The sequence below is a fragment of the Panthera onca genome, chromosome B1 (assembly GCF_046562875.1).
Source record: "Panthera onca isolate mPanOnc1 chromosome B1, mPanOnc1 haplotype 2, whole genome shotgun sequence".
In the NCBI taxonomy this organism is placed as follows: Eukaryota; Metazoa; Chordata; class Mammalia; order Carnivora; family Felidae; genus Panthera; species Panthera onca.
In genome coordinates, this window is record NC_138342.1 from 55,906,952 (window position 1) to 55,928,504 (window position 21,553).

General features: G+C 36.3%; 1 protein-coding gene across 2 annotated transcripts in view; it reads left to right on the top strand.

Annotated features, from left to right (window-relative positions):
• LOC132692471 (UDP-glucuronosyltransferase 2A2-like) overlaps window positions 1-5,622 on the top strand; it is a 51,607-nt gene extending 45,985 nt beyond the window's left edge. For both annotated transcript variants that reach the window (XM_060654947.3, XM_060654946.3), the window contains exons 5-6: window positions 1,073-1,292; window positions 3,212-5,622. In XM_060654947.3, coding sequence (XP_060510930.1) covers window positions 1,073-1,292; window positions 3,212-3,491 — 500 coding nt within the window. In that variant the 3' untranslated portion in view covers window positions 3,492-5,622. The remainder of the gene's footprint in view (window positions 1-1,072; window positions 1,293-3,211) is intronic.
• The last annotated feature ends 15,931 nt before the right edge of the window (window positions 5,623-21,553 follow it).

Here is a 21,553-nt window from a genome sequence, read left to right on the forward strand (position 1 = left end):
ACTCATTTAGATCAGGCTCTCATTAACTCTTGCATAAAATACTGCAGCAGCCTCCTGGTTGTCTATATCCACTTACTCCCACCTCTCTTCTTTCCTCTTCTGTTTGAAAAAAAAAAAAGTGAGAATCCTATTCACCATCTCTAATATTATAAATGTCTCTATACTACTATAAAATCAAATGTAAAATCCCATTTTATTAAACAGAGTGCTTCATGAACTTTCCCTAATTTATCTTCCTAGACTGTTATGCCAACATTCTCCCACTGAAACCCTGTACCTCCCACCACTCCTTCCCTTATCCATACAAGAATTTCATTTTTTAAATCACTCCATCCTTTTTTTTTATTAATTCCTCACCCCAATTTGTCCAACTGGCAACTACTCTCCATCATTTAAAGTCCACATAGACCTTCTTAGAGGTTTGTGAAATGACTTGCTAGAGTAAGTAATTGCTGCTTAGCCTGGAATAACGAATTGCTGCTTTCTTTAGATCTTATAGGAATTTATATATAGTCTCATGGCACAGAATTGTGTAGAAGATGCTGCCTAAATCATAAGAGACTTTTAAAGACATAGAACGGGTGCCTGGGTGGCTCAGTCAGTTAAGCATCCGACTTTGGCTCAGGTCATGTTCTCACACTTCGTGAGTTCAAGCCCCATGTAGGGGTCTGTGCTGACAGCTTGGAGCCTGGAGCCTTCTTCGGATCCTGTGTTTCCCTCTCTCTCTGTCCCTCCCCAGCTCATGCTCTCTCTCTTTCTCTCTCTCTCTCTCTCTCTCTCAAAAATAAATAACCATAAAAAAATGGAACAAACTGAGGGTTGCTGGAGGGAGGGAGGGAGGGGGCTAAATGAGTGATGGGCATTAAGGAGGATGCTTGTGGGATGAGCACTGGGTTTTATATGAAAGTGATGAATCACTGGATTCTACTCCTGAAACCAATACTACATGGCATGTTAACTAACTTGAATTTAAGTATATGTTACCTAATTGAATCAATGGTTTATAGGCGTCACGATTTTCTGTTTCTGAAACTCTCACAACTTTGAATAATGATATGTTTTTTCCTCTTAGGTCATCCCAAGACCAGAGCTTTTATCACTCACTGTGGAACCAATGGGATCTATGAAGCTATTTACCATGGGGTCCCTATGGTGGGAATTCCCATGTTTGGTGATCAGTATGATAATATTGCTCGTATGAAAGCCAAAGGGGCAGCTCTTAAAGTAGACTTACATACAATGACAAGTTCGGATCTACTTAACGCTTTGAAGGCAGTTATTAACAACCCTTCGTAAGTATAGAATATATTCTTTTCTGAGAAGCATCTGGTGTTTTAAAAGGAGTAAATTGTTTCATTCAATTTTTAAACTGACACTTTTTTGAGATGGAGAGAGAGGGTGCAAGTGAGCAGGGGGCAGGGCAGGAAGGAAAGAGGGAGAGAAAGGAGGGGGTGAGAGAGAGACAGAGAGAGAGAGAGAGAGAAGCAGGGCTCACCTGAAACAGGGCTCATGTTCACTGAAAGTGGGGCTGGAGCTCACCGGATGTGGGACTCAAACTCACCGTGAGATCATGACCTAAGCCGAAGTCAGATGCTTAATGACTGAGTCACTCAGGTGCCCTAAGCTGACACTTTTAGGTAATATCAAATTCAATTGTTTTATACTTCTCAAATTTTATGTAGGCCTTTTGATTCACCTACCGTTAATAGGTAATAGATTACAACCTCAAAGAAATATTGTTTATTTAAAGAAAATAAGTTATTGTTGAAGAGACGCAGATCTTTATTTTTTACTAACAATTTTATTGTTTATTTCTTAAAAATTGCAAATATTACCAGTATAAAGAATTAGGCAATGTAACAAAAAATAGAGAAATAAAAATAAAAAATAACTTTCCTGATGCAGATATAACTAGTTAGCAGTAGAGAAATATTACTTCAGATATTTCCTTCTGCTAATCTATAAATAGGGAAGAAAAAGAAATAATTTTATAAAAATTGGATCATGCTACTTTTTGATTAAAAAAATTCTATATTGGGGTGCCTGGGTAGCTCAGTAAGTTAAGCGTCTTGACTTTAGCGCAGGTCATGATCTCACAGTTTGTGAGTTTGAGCCATGTGTCCAGCTCTGTGCTGACAGCTCAGAGCCTGGAGCCTGCTTCAGATTCTGTGGCTCCCTCTCTCTCTGCCCTTCCCACATTCGCATTCTGTCTGTCTCTCTCAAAAATAAATAAACATTAAAAAAATTTTTTTAAACCCTATATTGGTATATACTAACTTAAAACAAGAGAAAGAAGATACAATACAATTGAGAGATCCAAACAGCAAGATGAAGACCCTAGCCTCTCTGTTGCCTGGCAAAGGTCAACCTTATAGAGCCCTCCAGGAAAGAAAACAGCTCCAGAAAAGAACTAGAGTCCACTTAACAAATTTTAGCAACACATCAGAACAACAACAACGACAACAACAACAACAACAAACTGAAAATAACATCCCAAGAAGAAAAGGAACACAGATTCATTTTGCTTGCATCATCCCACTCACACTCTAGCTCAAACTCAGGCAGGGGGAGAGGGGGCCCTTTATCACTGGCCTGCCCCTCAATACTGCTTCCTATCACTAGCTCGTTCCTAATACCTTGCTTAGCAAATGAGATCAAAAGTCTGTATTCTCAGCCTACATATTCTATATATATATATATATATATTTTTTTTTAACTTTCATTTATTTTGAGAGAGTGAGAGAGAGCTCGTGAGTGCACATGAATAGGGGAGGGGCAGAGAGAGGGAGGGAGAGAGAATCCAAGCAGGCTCCACACTGTCAGCAAGGAGCCCCATTCAGGGTTGAACTCACAAACCGTGAGATCATGACCTGAGCCAAAACCAGGAGCCAGAGGCTTAACCCACTGAGCCAACCAGGTGTCCCTCTACATTCCTATTTCTAAACTTTTTAATGGTATTTCCAATTAGCAAGTCTTTTCTCCCTTACTTCCAATTATTACTTAAACTACAAACAATTCTGCTGATAGGGCCAACGTATCTAGAAATCTCTCAAGAGGAAATAAATTGTCATAGGCATTCTGTACTCGATATCATTTATGACAATTTCTTATATAATTATGTAATATCCTTTTACTGATAGAAACATAATTTTAGGTATCTCATGTTCTTAATGAATTTTTTCAAATTGCTATCTATGTATCCAATCTTTAGCTATAAAGAGAATGCTATGAGGTTATCAAGAATTCACCATGATCAGCCTACAAAGCCCTTGGATCGAGCAGTCTTCTGGATTGAATTTGTCATGCGCCACAAAGGAGCCAAACACCTTCGGCCAACCTCCCATGACCTCACCTGGGTCCAGTACCACTCGTTGGATGTGATTGGGTTCCTGCTGGCCTGTGTGGCTACTACTATATTCCTGGTCACAAAATGTTGCCTGTTTTGTTGCTGGAAATTTGGTAAGACAGGGAAGAAGAACAAGAGAGAATAGTTTAATAGTTTAGATAGAAAACAGGGCCCATCTGAATTAACCAGCCAGTGATTTGAACAGATTCCTTTCCTAGTTTTCCCAGTTCTTTTCCATTCCTCAGCTTATGAAGTCAAAGATCAAAGAATCACCCAAGGAGTTCACCACATGATTTAGAGTTAAGATGTATAATACCTTATTCTTTAAAAAGAGAAGATAAACACATGGAGGTTCCTACTACTAAAATCCTAGTACTTTATTCACTTGTTTTAGCTCAACAAATTAGGATGGTGTTTGAGAACTCAGGAATGCAATAATAAATTCTATTTTCAGTACCAATCATATTAAACCTTTTCTAAATACTTAACATCATTTTGCATCCAGTATGTTATAATTATTGCATATTCTCTAAACTAGACAAAGTAGAAAAAAAGCAGAGGTTCCCTTCTAATAGAAATATTAGGAGATTCAAAGTTTCTACTCTGCTGTGAATCATGTTTTAAAACCATTAATTTCATCTCATATGACACATCGATCTTTGTTCCCCTTGGAGTACAAAACACTATCTTTTGTCTTTGATTTGAAGATTGCCCTTGATTTAAAAATTAATAATAATAGTACCAGATTTGTACCATAATACTTTGTGACTTTAGAGAACTAGTTGATTTCGATTACTTAGAATTATAGATGGTATGGTGGAACAAAACCAAACAATTATAATTTAATACCTGCCCTTTACTCTTCCCACCAATTTTACTTATAATATCTATGTTTGGAAAGAAGAGACAAAACTATAACTCTTTAACTGCACTGCAGATAATTTGAGGGGGGGGGATATGCATTTCTCAGAATTCTGTCTGCTGTGGGGATGATTTCTCCATCTAACAGAAATGCAGTGGGTTTTCCCATTTCATCCTTTCCCTTACCCCAGCACTTCTCCTGGTCCTCTCAAAAACTGTACTGTGACCACTATACCAAGAACTAATACTTAGGCTTCTTGATAACTAGCATTCGCCAGAAATCTGCAGTAAGCATAAGGATATACATTGAATTTCAGTAGAAGTAAGGATTCTCTCTCCCTTTCTTTTCTAAAAAAACTATCTTCCAGTACATCTGCCAGTTATTTACCCTTGAGGTTGAAGAATTATTTAATCCAACTGGAATTATGTATTAAACAAGCTCAGTAAATGATTTACCACAGCTTGATATTTATAATCCAATTTTAATAGACCTAAAATTATAGCTGCATCTTAGAACAATATAAATCATTTGGAGGATTATCTGTGTTTTACAGGAATAGTGGCCTAAATAACAGCAAGGCAAACAATTCTTAGGCATTAAATTAACAATAAAGAAATATAAAGAAACAACATATTTCCTCAATTTGATGAGGTTTGAAAATAATTATGATGCTTTGAAGAATAAAGTTTGAAAATGTAAACCCTAATGCTGCTTGGTTTAAGATCTATCAAAGCAATGTATCATAGTGCTGAATTATTTTATCTGGCAATTAGATAATGTGCTTTCCTATAATAGTCTTTAAAATCATAGTTTAAAGATATTCCTTCTCTTTTTTGTTATAAAATGACATAAAGGAGTTACAGTAAAGATTTGCATACCTTGTTAGCAATTCCCGAGTTTATTCAAAACAACTAAACAATTAAAGGAATATATTCTACCTTGTGGAGATGAAAGCTTTTCTTAAAAAGAAATATTTGTCTATTTAAATAATCTATAAAGCATAATATTAAATATATAAACTCTGATAATAATTTTAGGTATACAAAGGCTAAATAAAACCATTGAAGCATTATATTTTTTCCAGTTTAAGTTTTAATAAGAACACATTTTTTCAGGAGTTTAATGACTTCTGGCTTTTCTAGTCAATTAAAACGTAGATCATAATTTAATTGAAAATGCTAATAGGTAGATGTAATTGTTTTGTACATGAGCACATATGTTAACACAAAGAATGTTCTACATGTTGTGAATAAAAATTCATTCATATTGTATGTTTTGATTTTTAAACTTGTTTGGCTTTTTTCAATGAGGGATTTGTTTCTGTTATATTCTACATATTTTACCAAAAGTAATGATTCACCTGCAGGCTCAGATCTACCATACTCCCTACATTAAAGGGAATAGTCTTTGTGAATTTCTTTTTTGTATTTGTGGTATTTTATTTTTTAAAAAAATTAATGCTTCTTTTTGAGAGAGAGTGAGAGAGAGAGAGAGAGAGCACAAGCAGGGGAAGGGCAGAAAGAGAGGCAGACACAAAATTCAAAGCAGACTCCAGGGCTGCCTGGGTGGCTCAGTCGGTTGGGCGGCCGACTTCGGCTCAGGTCCTGATCTCGCGGTCCGTGAGTTCGAGCCCCGCGTCGGGCTCTGTGCTGACAGCTCGGAGCCTGGAGCCTGTTTCAGATTCTGTGTCTCCCTCTCTCTGACCCTCCCCCGTTCATGCTTTGTCTCTCTCTGTCTCAAAAATAAATAAACGTTAAAAAAAAAAAAAAATTAAAAAAAAAAAAAAAAAAAGCAGACTCCAGGCTCTGAGCTGTCAGTACAGAGCCTGATGCTGGGCTTGAACTCAGGAAGCATAAGATCACGACCTGAGCTGAAGTCAGAGGCTTAACTGACTGAGCCACCCAGGCACCTCTATATTTATGATATTTTAAACTGTTATAGTTGAGACTAAAATGTGTCTGCTGCCTATGGAACGGAAAAATGTAAGTTCCACAATTTACACTGAATCACTACGTGCCTTCTAATCTCACTTTTATTTTCTCCCTGGGTTCTTTGCTTCTCAATCCCACTTCAGTTCTGCCATTGTTCTGATTCTGGCTCTAAACGCAGCTAAAGAGACTGAAATCTTAATCTCTCACTTTAATTCCTGTCAATTATTTTTCCCAGAGACGGTCCTTTCATCCGCTCAGTTGAACTCCCTTCACATATACCAGCAATCCATATGATACCATGAAATGCAGACACTTATTTTTTTACTTTTAACGTTTATTTATTTTTGAGACAGAGAGAGACAGAGCATGAACAGGGGAGGGGCAGAGAGAGAGGGAGACACAGAATCCGAAACAGGCTCCAGGCTCTGAGCCGTCAGCACAGAGCCCGACGCGGGGCTCGAACTCACGGACGGTGAGATCATGACCTGAGCCGAAGTCAGACGCTTAACCGACCAAGCCACCCAGGCGCCCCATTATTTTTTTACTTTTAAAGTGATTGTCAGATTATCAAATCATGATTCTTTGACTAAGGGAAGCTACCCACTCTGTCCTGGGGATCCTTTATGCTGATTAGCATGCCTCATTCTAGTTCCTGTCTCCTTTCCAAGGACTCCTAGATATAAGAGTTTGTATTAACACTTTAATTCCAAGTATATGTTCCCATTTCTTTTTTTAAAAAAACCCCATGTTGACTTTCTTTCGTAGATGAGGAAATTCTTTCTTTATAGGAAATGGAAGAATTTGCCCAGAGCTCTGGGGAAGATGGTATTGCAATGCTTTCATTGAGATCAGTAATCAAAAATCTCACAGAAGAAAACACAAACATAATCAGTGGCCCTTGCCCAGATCTTATGGAAAGTTAGATAAACTTTAAACTCTATCATACTATACATTGCTTTCTACAAAAGGAGGTAATATTTCAAAATGCACGTGTAACCAGATATCTTTTTATTCATTTGCTTAAATTCTGCAAATCTTGCTTTGGATTGCTTTCAGGAAGTTATATGTTATAAATTAAGGATAAAATTCGGGCAGTATGGCTAGGAGCAAAAGAATTTCTAAATTCATCCATCAGGCAGGCTTTATTCCCATTGAAGGGGGTGGGGCAGTTTCTAGATAAAGTGTGAAACCTGCAAGAAGTTTCAGAGGGAGTCATGTTACTCCCACTACCTGTTAACCAGTGTAGAATTGGCAAAGTGTTGAGTTTACAAGCTCTGACTCTAGATTAAAATGACCTCTAACTCCTGCCTTTGCTCATATTCCCTCTTTTGCCAAACCAAATGCAGTGTAAAATTTGGGAATAGCATACTTATTTTTTCTCCTGAGAGAGATTCATAGGCCATGATGAGTCCACTAAAACTCTGTGGAGTAGAGGAGAAAAACCAAAAGCCAGTCCAAAATCGCTAGTCCTTTTTCTAGTTTCAGGTGGGAAATGGCAACAAAAATGTTGGGACATAGGTTCCTGAATTTAATGTTTCCTCACTTGCCCATCCAGAATGTGATCAAGCCAATCAATCCAATTTCTTCTAAAAAATAAGGTTAACAACTCGAACATTCTCAGCTGGGGTAAGAGTGTACAGATATACACTTGGTTAAAAAATAAGTGGGCAGAATTATATCTAACCTAGGAAAAAGAAACAAACACTCTTCTCCCTCTGCAATCTTAGTGTTTTTCTAAAATTATAAGATCAGCTTTCTCATTGTTTTTGAACTACATGCCAGGCTCATGCCTGATCTAAACTCCTTCCAAGAAACCTACACTACTTATATCACAGTGTTATTTTAGAAATGACCTAGCATATAGTACATAACAACTTGTAATTTTAAAAAATGCCCTAGGGGCACCAGAGTAGCTCAGTCGATTAAGCATCAACTTCAGCTCAGGTCATGATCTTGCCCTTAGTGGGTTCGACCCCCGCATGGGGCTCTGCTGACAGCTCAGAGCCTGGAGCCTGCTTCAGATTCTGTGTCTCCCTCTGTCTCTGGCCTCCTCTGCTAGCGTTCCATCTCTCTCTCTCTCTCTCTCTCTCTCTCTCTCTCTCTCGTGCATATGTGTATAGAACGGTTATATCTTCTTGATGAGCTCACCCGTTTATCATTATATAATGACCTTCTTTGCCTCTTGTTATCAGTTTTGGCTTAAAGTGTATTTTGTCTAATATAAGTGTAGTTGTCCCCCCCTCTCTTTTTAAATTTTTATTTATTATTATTGTTATTATTATTATTTTGGTTTCTACTTGCATGGAATATCTTTTTCCATCCCTTCACTTTGAACCCATGTGTATCCTTAAAGTGGAAGTAAGAAGCTTTTAGGCACCGTGTAGTTAGCTGGGTCTTTTTTTTTTTTAAATCCATCAGGCCACCCTGTGTGTTTTGATTGGAGAACAATCCATTTATATTTATTATAATCATTGATTTGTAATGATTTGGTAATGCCATCTTATTAATTGCTTTCTGGCTGTTCTGTAGTTTTATTGTCGTCCTCCTTTTATTTTCTTTCTGCCTACCTTTGTGGATAGGTGATTTTCCATGGTTGTGTGCTCTGATTCACTTCTCTTTATCTTTTGTGAATCTACTATAGGTTTCTGCCTTGTTGTTACTATTAGGCTTACATAAAACATAGATAAAAACAATTTATTTAAACTGATAACAACTTAAAGTCAATTGCATAAAAAGTTCTTCCCTTTACTCACCCCTTTTATTTTGATGTCACAATTTACCTCTTTTTATATTGTGTATTCATTAACAAATTATAGTTGTCATATTTATTTTTAATTATCTTTTCCTTTAACCTTTATATGTATATTTACTATTTGACTACTGTGTTGTATATTTTCATATGTTTTCATTGAAAACATGTCGGGTAAAGGACTTTTTCATTTAATTTCAGCTAAAGTACTCCTTTTCACTGTTTCTTGTAATGTGGATGTGTAGTAATTTTTATTTTAAAGAACTTCTTTCATTTCAGCTAAAGAACTCCTCTCAGCATTTCTTACAATGCAAATATGGAATAATGAACTCCCTCAGCTTTTATTTGTCTGGTAAAGTCTTTATTTCTTCTTCATTTCTGAAGGATAACTTTGCCCGATAGGGGATTCTTGACTGGCAGTTTTTTCTTCTACCACTTTCAATATATCCTTTCACTTCCTCCTGGCCTGTAAGGGTTTTGCTGAAAAAAATTTGCTGATAGCCTAATGGAGGTTCCTTTATAGATTACAATCTTCTTTTCCCTTGCTTTCAGGATTCTCTCTTTGTCTTTGATTTTTGACAGCTTCATTATAATATGTCTTTGAGAAGATTATTTTGAATTGTAGTTATGGGTGATCTATTAGTTTTGTTAAGTTGAATATCCAAGTCTCTCTCTGGTTTGAGCAGGTCTCAGCTAGTATTTCTTTAAATGAACTTTCTGCCTCCTTCTCCCACTCTTCTCTTTCTGGAATTCCAATGATTCATTTATATGTAGATAAGTTTTCTTTTTACTGATGTTCTATAGACTTTTTCCACTGTATTTTATTTTATTTTTTTTTTTAATTCTCCTCTGATTGGCTTATGTCCAAATTCCTATCTTCTAACTCACTAATTCTATCTTCTGTTTGGTCGATTCTGCTGTTGATGGTCTCTATTAAATAAATATATATTTTTTATTTCATCCACTGTATTCTCCAGATCTACAGTTTCTATTTGATTCTTTGTTATTTCCATCTTTTTGTTAAATGTTTTATTTTCTTCATGTATCATTTTTCTGATTTTATTGAATTATTTATGTTTTTTTTGGAGCCAATAAAGTTTCCTTAAAATGGCTATTTTGAATTCTTGATTGGGTAAGTTGCAGAATTTTGAGTCTTTGTGATAGTTACTGGACAGTTTTGTGACCTTTTGGTGATGTCATGTTTCCTTGATTTTTGATGTTCCTTGGAGTTTTGCATTTGAGGTTATTGGTCACCTCCTCCAATTTTTACAACTGCTAACAACTGAGAGATACATTACATTGGTTTTGCTTATATCTGGGGCTTTCTCAGTGTTGTATGGATACACTTGTTTCATGCTTCTTGCCCCCTTTTGTGGCAGAAACCTTAAGCTTCGTATGTGTTTTCCAGATCTTAAAGCTCATCAGGCCAGTTGCTTGAAACTTTGCTTTTGTTTTTCTAAAGAGACACTACAGTTCAAGTTTGTGGTTTCTCCCTTGCCCATAGACCTTGGCTAATTTTCTGTGCATGATCCCTTTCTAACAGAGCTTACTTTTACTGCCAATCTCAGATGTATGTCCAAGTAGCCATTCACAGAGTTGGGGGAAGTGTGAGTTTGGCCTTTGAGCACTGAAAAAAAATTAAAAATAAATAAAAATCATTTCAAGTGCTAAACGTACTTTGATTATTGAAGTGTAAGTGCTCAAACTAGTTTAAAGAATATTTGTTGGCAAATGCTCACCATATTTTAATTAAATGTGATTTACTTCCTACAGCTTCATCACTCACTGAAAACAGAAATTCTAGATTTGAATCTTAGAGTCCAGCTTTGATCAGGTTTGGAGAGATCAATAGTGCTACATCCATCGTTAGAATCCCTCCTTATGCAGGGAAATTCCTTCAAAGGGAATGGCCAGAATTTTGTGTTTCAAAAATAAATCACCTCAAAAAGAAATTTACATTAGATTTAAAATTTTATTATGGTATATGGAGCTATTTAGGAAAGTTGTTTCTTTCACAACTTACAGTAATTTTTCCTCATGGCTTTAAAGATATTTTACTTAGATCTTCTCCCTCTATACATATCCTTCAATAGTGAAAGTTCTCAAATGCAATTCATCTAATGAAGTTAAAGTCTTTGAATAATTATTCTTTCAAAATTGTAGGCTATATTGTGTTATTGAAAGTGTTTTTATGAATAAGTTGTATATAAAGCTATTTTCCCCGTAAACAAAATTTAGGTTCTCTTTTCTCATTCTTTCTATGTTTTCTCAAAGCTCTTTCTTTCATCTCATCTCTGTAACATATAAACACTGAGTCTTTCAGCAGAGGTGATATTAAAAATAACTCCTTCTCTGTGTTTTAAGTAATATAAGTCTCTAATAAATGACAAAATAAAAAATTATAAAGATATTGGGAAAAATTAGAAACTAATTCACAAAGATTTAACAATTCCTCACAAAAATTATTTCATGATGAGTTTTCTATGAGGGGAGATGTGTAAATATCTCAGTTGATCAAGAAGTTCATGATCTAAGATCTATAATAACAAAATAGTCTTAATCTCACAGCCTAAATCCATTTCAAAATAAAACTCTAATGATATGTTCCTGCCAGGAAAGTTTACAACAGGATTTTTTTAAGTTCATATAAAAAGTATGAGGTGATTTCAGGGAAAAAATAACATTTTTAAACTGGTACATATAAGTTTGGTATATTTCCTAATTAAACTTATCAGTAAAAATTATCTCACTCCAACTTAAACTATAACAAAACCCTTAGGGTTACAGTTACTTAGTATTTTCTTTGCAATTCAGATCATTAAAGATCTTTCCAATGATTGTCCTTAAGAATATCTTCTAATTACAAATTTGTCATTATTTCTTAACCAAACGTCCTTTCCCATTTCTTATCTTTCTTAAAGTAATTAGGCATTCAGTGGAATTCTAATTCCATGCTTTAAAAAATAGTTTTGAATGAGAAATATATGGAAAAGTATTTATCCCGTTTAAGAATATAAACTCCCAACTCAAAGGAACCAGCATATTTAATGAAAAATATACTTACACTTGAAGACATCTGACATGAGTTTCCTTAAACAAGGAGACAACCAAATAAGCATAAAATAGAAAAATAAAACACTGTAATTAGCTTTTTCAACCACACACACGCGTGTGCGCGCACACACACACACACACACACACACAGTGTTCTTTCTTTTCCTCAAATAATCTGGAGAGCTCTAGAGGAAATGACCATGTATCTAATTCACCAGCCCCCAGCTAACATACCATAGCACTTTTTTCTGAAACTGGGGCTAAAAATGTGAAGAAATCATTACTCAAATAATAAAGTGAGGCATTTCAAATCACATATTTTATTTTCTAACTTTATGCTTTGGTTCATTTTTTTTAAATTCCCTAAATCAGACATTATTTTGATTATATCTGTTATTCACCACAGAATTGCTAAAAAACCACTGATCTACAGCCAGTGAACTTATCTGTTATCAGTATTATTTGTGCAATGTTAATAGGTGCATCCTGGCATGAGTGTAAACTATTTTGTTCTTTATTAGGGGAAAAGGGTGCTTATTTTGTTTTCTTAATCTTAGGCAGTCTGGAAAAATAAGAAGGTGTGCACTCTCTCAGTTCAGTAAGTCACCAAACATCTATATTAAGAATATTCCTGGGGTGCCTGGGTGGCTCAGTAGGTTGAACATCCGACTTCGGCTCAGGTCAGGATTTCATGGTTCGTGAGTTGATGGTTCATGTAGTCAGTTCATGGTTCATGACAGCTCAGAGCCTGGAGTGGGCTTCAGATTCTGTGTCTCCCGCTCTCTCTGCCCCTTCCCCACTTGCTCTGTCTCTCTCTCTGCAAAATAAATATACATTAAAAATATTTTTAAAAAAAGAATATTCCCTTGCCACAAAGCTTCTTCAGTTTCTGCTTTAATTTGTCTACTCAAGACTATTCCTAGTTGTTTGCACTGCTTAAAAATAGGTTTGGACTTCCATTTCTGGTCCTTATGGTGTTACTGTGGGCAGACTAGACCTCTACTGTAAATAAATAGAAAATGCGAAAATTATATATAACAATTATTTTCAGACATTGAATATTAGGCATCACAGGAAGATGATAACTAAAAGAAGGTAAACTAATGAAGTGAATCTTAAGGTCTCTCCAGTTTTCTGACTATAGCCACTATGTAATTTGCAAATTCAAAATAGCCCACACTATTTTCTACTGAAAATTAAGATACTGAGAAAAGGCTTTGTTTTGACACGCAAAAGTCAGTTTTCACACATGACCTTAAACTATCTTGATTTTAATACCAATTTATATCTCTCAGCCTTATCAACTGTTTTAAATGCTAAAATTCCAAGTTAATGGCATGTGACCTTTCCACAGAGCCCATGCAGATAAGAAAGATAAAGTAATTCTCAGTATACGTGGCTACTGCTGTCAGGGAAAATAGCCAGAGTGGAAAAGATCCAATTTGGGAAACTGGCACCCTCAACTATTCCATATCAGGGATACAGTGTTCGACTCTATAGCTAGCAGATTTGATATTCTTGACACTCAGTTTAAATAGTAGTTAGATCAGCTTTGGTAAATAGAAGTCCATACATGCAGGCCTAAACATGGCCTTACTGTCTGCTACGATGGTCACTTCGTTAATTTGTTATTGGGGCCAGCACTGGGATGGCTGTTTATAGAGACTGGCTGAGTGATTTTGCCTACTTTAGTGTTTAGCACCTTTCCATGATGGATTTTCTCTGGTGGGCATTAACATGGCATCTCATGGTCAAGGGTTCTAACAGGGTCCTGAAACATGCCAGGATTTCTTTTTTTCAAATGCACGTAATCCTTCAGTCCAGATGGCATCATCTGGCTGTGCTGTTATTCTCCTAGGCTTGCCAGAGATTCTGCACGTATAGAATGTGCAAAGCCTTTTTGGCTGCCTATATATTTTACCCTTAGCTCTGCCTGCTGTATATAACCATATCCATAGCTTTACATGGGTTAGGACTGCCTGGTTGCCACTCTGACCTTATTGCTCATTGTGATCATTGTGACCACTTGGCTTCTAACAATTGAGTGCTATCAACTTGTTTTTGAGCTGTTTTGTAACTACAAACAGACCTGGCCATCAGAGGACACCACACTGAGCATTCCTTATAACTTCAGTCAGTACACAATCACTGGCAGATTTTCCAGATTTATGTAGCATCTCTATCTTAATATATGAACTTCTCCAAGCCCTTTGATTCCTTCTTCCACTGTTTCCCATGGCACTTCCAGCATGTCAGTTTCACTTTGTGTGGGCCATTCCTTACCACCGCTTCCTGAAGTGTGAACAAAGGTATTGAATTCTATGTCCTGAGAGAGAGTGCTCCAAAATAAAACTATGCTTCCTTCTGCAAGCTTATATTCCACTTTCCTAAATCCAGTCCCTCAGCATATAGTTCTCTATATAATTTCCCAGTTCCCACTAGGAGATATTGGCTATGTCCTCCAGTTTTTTGAGTTTGAGTAATATCTTCCTCGTTACAACTGGCGGTGAATGAGCCAGCTCCAAAATCCAATCTCAGTGTCTACTCTGATTCCATTCTTGATTCCATTATCAAGCTGAAGATAAGCTTGCAGGGAGATTATTAAGGAGTGATCTTGGAAGCAAAGTCTGTGAAAATGAAGGATTTGAAGCAAGATTGAACAGTGGAAAAAACAGAGACAGGGCACCTGGGTGGCTCAGTTGGTTAAGCATCTGACTTTGGCTCAGGTCATGATCTCACAGTTTGTGAGTTTGAGACCTGCAATGGTCTCGGTACTGACAACTCAGAGCCTGGATCCTGCTTTGGATTCTGTGTCTTCCTCTCTCTCTCTGCCCCTCTACTTTTCGTGCTCTCTCTCTCAAAAATAAACACTTTAAAAAAATTTAAAAAGATGGAAAGATAAAAGAAAAAAAAGAGACTTACAGTATCCCTCCCCTTATCCACAGTTTTGTTTTCTGTGGTTTCAGTTACCCCTGGTCAACTGCAGTTCAGAGGCAGATGATTCTTCTGACATATCATCAGAAAATCAAAGGTAGTCTAGTGCTATATCGCCATGCTTACATCATTCACTTCACTTCATCTCATCACATAGGCATTTTATCATCTCATGTTATCGCAAGAAGAAGGGTGAGCACAGTACAGTAAAATATTTTGAGAAAAAGACCACACTCACAGAACTTTTATTACAGTATATTGTTTTAATTTTTCTATCTGTTATTTAGTTACTGTTGCCTAATTTATAAATTAAAACTTTAGCTTAGGTATGTATGGATATGGAAACATAGCATATACAGGGTTTGGTACTATCTGTGGTTTCAGGCATCCACTTAGGGTCTTGGAACATATCCTTGCAGATAAGGGGTGGGGAGATTACTGCAATGAAGCTTCAGCCTAGGTCTCAACCAACCCAATCTGAAAGTAAGATCACCTTTAAGAGTTTCCCCAAATTGAAATGAAGAGGCAGGCATTGGATATGGGCTGCCCCAGGAAAAAGACATCACTTTAGACTACATAGTTCTGTTCAGCAGAAGCAGCTCTTAAAGGAAGCTGATAGACGAGAGCTGTCATTCTTCTCATCAGCGGAGGAATAACTTCTATATTCCCAAAAGGAGAATCTGGGTAACACATCAAACATCCACCAAAGGGCATTGCCATATTAAAGGATGTTGCAACTCTGTGGACAATGCTTTGCTTAGAATCTTCTGTCCAAATCCTTTTTAAGAGAGAATCTCCTCTCATTTCAAGTCAACAGATTATTGATAGCAAGAAAACAAACCTATTCCATGACATGAGTCTTCCTCTTTCTACTTGTAATTTGAAGAGACTTCCTGATAAGATTTTTAAAATACTATTTACATGGATTACAAAGGTAGACTGCAAAACAAAGTTCAGAAGATACCTAGAGGATAAATACTTTGTCAAAGTGTTGAGGAAGTAAAACTAACATAAGAATTTTGCAAATGTTCAGAAAAGGAAAATATCATAATTGGGAGGTAGCATTTTCAAATGAATGAAAGTAATTTAAGTGGGACTCAAAGGGCACCCAAGTATGGATAAAAAGAAAAAAAAGTAGTAGTAGTATCTACAGTCAGAAAAACAAAGGCAAAGAAATGAAATAGAGCTAAATATAACGTGTAAAATATGGAAGAGGAAATTCAGAAAGCTGGTTTGGAAATGCTCAAATCAGAATAGATTTGCTCTAACACAATGCTGCTTTCTTATCTGAAGATTCCCTATATGCAAGGTAGTTTCTTTCTAGCCCAGCGATAACAGTATTTCCAGTGATACTGGGATTAATTAGAGGCACATACAAATACAAGATCATCTACCCTTTTCCTTATTTATTTGCTTACCGAAACCTCTACTGTTAGTTCGTACCAGTTATATTTTAACTACTTCATTCATTCATTCCTGTGTGTGAATGACAGCCGCATCAGAAGTTAAGAGAGGTTTATAAAAAAGGATTCATTTTACCAGAATGTCTAAGAAACGGTGCTGTATTTTTATCTCAGCTGTGGGACCTGTGGCAAGGTGCTAATGTGGCGATTGGAATAATCGTTAAATCAATTTAAAGACAATACTGTCTGAACTTGCTCAGAGGGGTCATGAGATGACTGTTTCATCCTTGCGGATTGCACCACACCATCTGTTCTGAAATTTGAAGTGTATCCTACATCATTTACTAAGAATGAATTTGATTTGCTTGTCATGAAAAGTTCAAGATGTGGGTATATGAATTACCAAAGAGTAAAATGTGGACGTATGATTCAAAAATGAGAAAAAATAAATATTCTGATACTTCTCCAAAGCTCTGTGAGGGATGCAGTTTTGAACAAGGAACTTATGAAGAGACTGCAAGAATATAACTTTGATATTAGTTTTGGAGATGCCATTTCTCCTTGTGGTGAGTTACTGTCTGAATCATTTAACCTACTTTTGGCCTACCGTCTTTACTTTACCACTAGCAATATGTATGCAAAACTGTGGAAGGCTTATGTGATCTTCCTTTGTACCTGCTGTCATCTCAGAACTTAATGACAAAGTGATAATTACGAAGAGGGTGACAAATATGTTGTATTACTCCTATATCTTGACTTTGTATTTGAGACCTTTAATGAGAATTGGGATAAGCTTTACAGTGAAAGATAAGTCAGTAGTTTATTTATTACATTTTATCTAAAGTAGGTGGAAAGAAACCTTATTTTATATATACTGTACATAGATATACTACACATAGATACATAGATATAGATGATATAGATGTAGAGTTTATATATATATATATATATATATATATATATAATTTTTTTTAACGTTTATTTATTTTTGGGACAGAGAGAGACAGAGCATGAACGGGGGAGGGGCAGAGAGAGAGGGAGACACAGAATAAGAAGCAGGCTCCAGTCTCTGAGCCATCAGCCCAGAGCCCAACGCGGGGCTCGAACTCACAGGCTGTGAGATTGTGACCTGAGCTGAAGTCGGACGCTCAACTGACTGAGCCACCCAGGTGCCCCTATATATATATAATTTTAAACTAAAGAGAATTTATATTTTCTTAGGTTTAGTGTTGAAATGGATATATAATAGTTTCTCAATCAAAATTTATCAACCATTCAAGAGAACTTGTGTAAAGTAATCTAGAACTCTGTGACACTAGAGATGTCCCTCCACTTGACATTGATCTACTATATTAATATTCTTAAGGCTTTAATTATTTAAAGAGCACTGTGTTTTTCATAAATCCTGATGTCTCTGTTATTTATTGCTGTGTAACCCACCATCTTAAAACTCAAGGTTTAAACCAAACATTATTTGCTGATCCTACAGACCAGCAATTTAGGCTGGGCTCAAGGAAATGTTTCTCTTTTGGGGCTTTCCTGGGCTCACTCATTAGGCCCCAGCTAAGGAGGAATGATCCAAAAAAGTGTCACTCACATGGCTAGGGTTTGCTAAATTAGCAGGACACTTTGATTCTTACTTCATATGGCCTATCCAAAGACAAGCATGTGCTTTTTCCAGTGATAGAAGTCCACAAGAGGTCACATGAAAGTTCTAGGCCTAGGCTTAGAAGTCATACTATGTCACTTTTACCACTGCTATTGGTAAAACAGGTCATGAGGCAAATCCAATCCAAAGATTGGAGAAATACCCTCCACCTCTTGATAGAAGAACTTGCAAAGAATATGTAGCTATTTTCAATGCACTACAGGAGGAAACTTCATTAAATATACTTATAAAATCAATGAAGGTCAGTTATGAGGAAACATATTTTCCAAACCTCTTTCTGTTTTAAAATATTCTTCATATATAAGAAATAATGACTATTTTGTGTGAACTTTACATTTGCCTGCCTTTACAATTAAAATTTACTATGCACTTATAGCTAAGGTACCTTTCAGCTTTCAAAATCAAAGTCCTGGGGCGCCTGGGTTTCTCGGTTGAACGTCCGACTTCAGCTCAGGTCATGATCTCACGGTTCATGGGTTTGAGCCCCCAGTCGGGCTGACAGCTTGGAGCCTGGAGCCTGCTTCTGATTCTGTGTCTCCATCTCTCTCTGCCCCTCCCCTGCTCATTCTCTGTCTCTCTCGGTCTCTCAAAAATAAATAAATGTAAAAAAAAAAAATCAAAGTTCTTATATCTCTCTTCTAGATTCAATTTTTTTTACTATTATATCTGTTCTAATTCTTTCATCTAATCATCTAATATCTCCTTTAGAAAGGAAAATTGCTTCATTGTGGATAAGTTGTCTCTGGGCATTATTTATATTACTCCTTCCTTCTCAATGGATTAAAAATCATCTGCTAGGTAAATCTAAAACATTGGGGATTACATTAGAATTATCAATATCTGTTTTCTAATGCTAGATTAACTACTTACTCTCAGTTTTTTTCCGCTTGAAAAATAAAGCAAAATGTGAGGGTCCAGTATATTTGTCATATCTGAATGATTTCTAATCATGATCCTGTGAACACATTCATTCAATAAAGAAGTTTATTGAGCTTCACCTATGTTTCTTGTTTAAAGGGGAAATTGATAAATATTTGTTGAGAACTTACTCTCTCCCGGGAAATCTTCTATGTCCTTCATATTTATTCACTCATGGAGGACACACATAGAAATTCTTTTTATAGGCACTATTATTCTTCTCATTTTACAGATGTGAAAACTGAAGTACAGAAAGTTCAGGTAACTTACTCAAGTTCTCATAGGTAAGAAATGTTGGGATGGAATTGAAACACAGCAGTCTGGCCCCTGGACCTAACAAATTTGCATATTGCAATAACTGAAAGAAAAGAGAGAGACCCTAACTTCAAAACCTATTACTGGGAGAGACACTGTACTAAGTACCAAGTATACTATTATATAGAAGACCAAGAAAGTTAATTTTTCTTAATCTGAGTGGTCTTTTTTTTTTTTTTTTGAGATAGAAAGAAAGAGAGAGAGAGGGAGCAGGAGTGGGGGAGGGGCTGAGGGAGAGGGAACAAGAGAATCTTAAACAACCTCCACACCCAGCATGTGGCCTGATATGGGGCTTGATCTCATGACCATGAGATCATAACCTGAGCCAAAATCAAGAGTCAGATGCTTAACCAACTGAGCCACCCAGGCGTCCCCTGAGTGGTCTTTTTAACAGATGCTTTCCATTGCCAGCCTATGTCACCAACTACCCAAACTTAACTTTACCAAAAAAAGTGTTCTCTTATGACAATTTACTCAATAGAAAGAGCATCTTTTTGTTGAACAGTATTATAAACATTTTGGAAACCTAAGAAAAATATCCCTTTCAAATGGAAGTTAACTACCCTCACATAAATGTCATAATTATTCTTAGGAGCTAAAAGGTATGTCAGATTAAGGTTACTGAGAAAATAAAGCTCTTAGTTATTAAAACATTAACCTGTGACTATATATTTTGTATGAGGTTACTGGAGACAGTGGGTTAGAGAATACAAGTAAGACTAAAGCCTCTAAAATAAATCTGCTAAAAATTAAAGAATCACAGGTCATAGAAAAGAAACTCTTCTTTTAGGTAAACCTAGAACATTGGGGACTTTTTTGACTCTCTGAGATTCCATTGCAAGTTCATGAAAGGTAATGTGAAGGAAAACAGGGCATTGAATGACAACTAAAGTAGAAAGCTGGATGGTAAATGAAGTGAGAAGGTGGGCAGATCCATGATCAAAAACCAAACTGAAACACTCAAAACACTAAAGAGATAATACTAAGACCAAAGTTTCTAAGATAAATCTGCTAAAAATTAACCAAGAATCATAGGTCATAGAGAATAATCTTTTAGATGATGCAATATACGGACTTACACAATAATACGAAAGAAACAGGGCATCAAGAGGCAAACAACCAAAGTAGAAAACCAGATGGTGAGTGGAATGGGTGGTTGAGTTGATGGGTCTGTGGGAATAAAAAACTAAATAAATAATCCAAAGTCATAAAGAAGCAAGGGAACCCTTATTTTGGGTAAATAAGGGGACAAAGATGCAAAAGACTGATGCAAATAAACATGTACAACAAGAAGATTTCCAGCTTAGTTCTCCAGAAGTTGTTTGCCTTTTCTTGAACAGGCACCAGTCACAGCACTGCTGATTTATTCTAGGCCTAGAAAGTGACAAAGGAGATCGCTTGGTTAAATTACAAATATATAAAAAGGAAAATTTACAACACTTTGAAAGTGAATCTCTCTTACCACCCACTCCACATGCTTAGTAATATTTATCTTCAGTTTTTTCATTTTATTATTTTTCTGGAGACCAGAGACACAAATTTAGAAAACATTTAATGGACTGAATCATGGAACAGTTCTTCGGCTCCCATTCTTTCCAGACAGTTATCAAGCAGCCTTCCCTTTACATTAAATCATAATTAATACATGTCAGAATGTTTAACGTTTCCTCGAACAGATAAAAATACATGACATGGATGTGGAGGTGAGACATCATTTTATGTAGTGCATCTCATTCATGATGCACTTTACTGATTATAGAAAGTCCAGGAATTTGGTCCTGCAATAACTTTTCTTTTGTAAAATATACAGGAAAGGATGAGTCTGCAAAGCTATGGAAAGGGAGGCATGTTGATTCCTGGTGAGGTCTGCATCATCAGGGAGGACCTTTGAGCCACTGGGGTTTCTCTGCTTGCCTTTCCCTATACTTCTAAAGGAAATCAGCTTCCTGTTTTTGCTGTGGTGGCTGGCTGAGTGCAACTGAAGACCAGATTGAGATAAGTGTGATCAATGCAAATTTTTCATGCTACAGACCCATATTTAATATGGAAGATCAGGGTGAGATTTAGACAACACAAAAAAACCATAAAATACCTAGGAATAAATCTAACCAAAGAGGTAAAAAATCTATACACTGAAAACTATAGAAAGCTTATGAAAGAAATTGAAGAAGACACAAAGAAATGGAAAAAGATTCCATGCTCCTGGACAGGAAGAACAAATATTGTTAAAATGTCGATAGAACCCAAAGCAATCTACATATTCAGTGCAATCCCTATCAAAATAACACCAGCATTCTTCACAGAGCTAGAACAAATAATCCTAAAATTTGTATGGAACTAGAAAAGACCCCGAATAGCCAAAGCGATCTTAA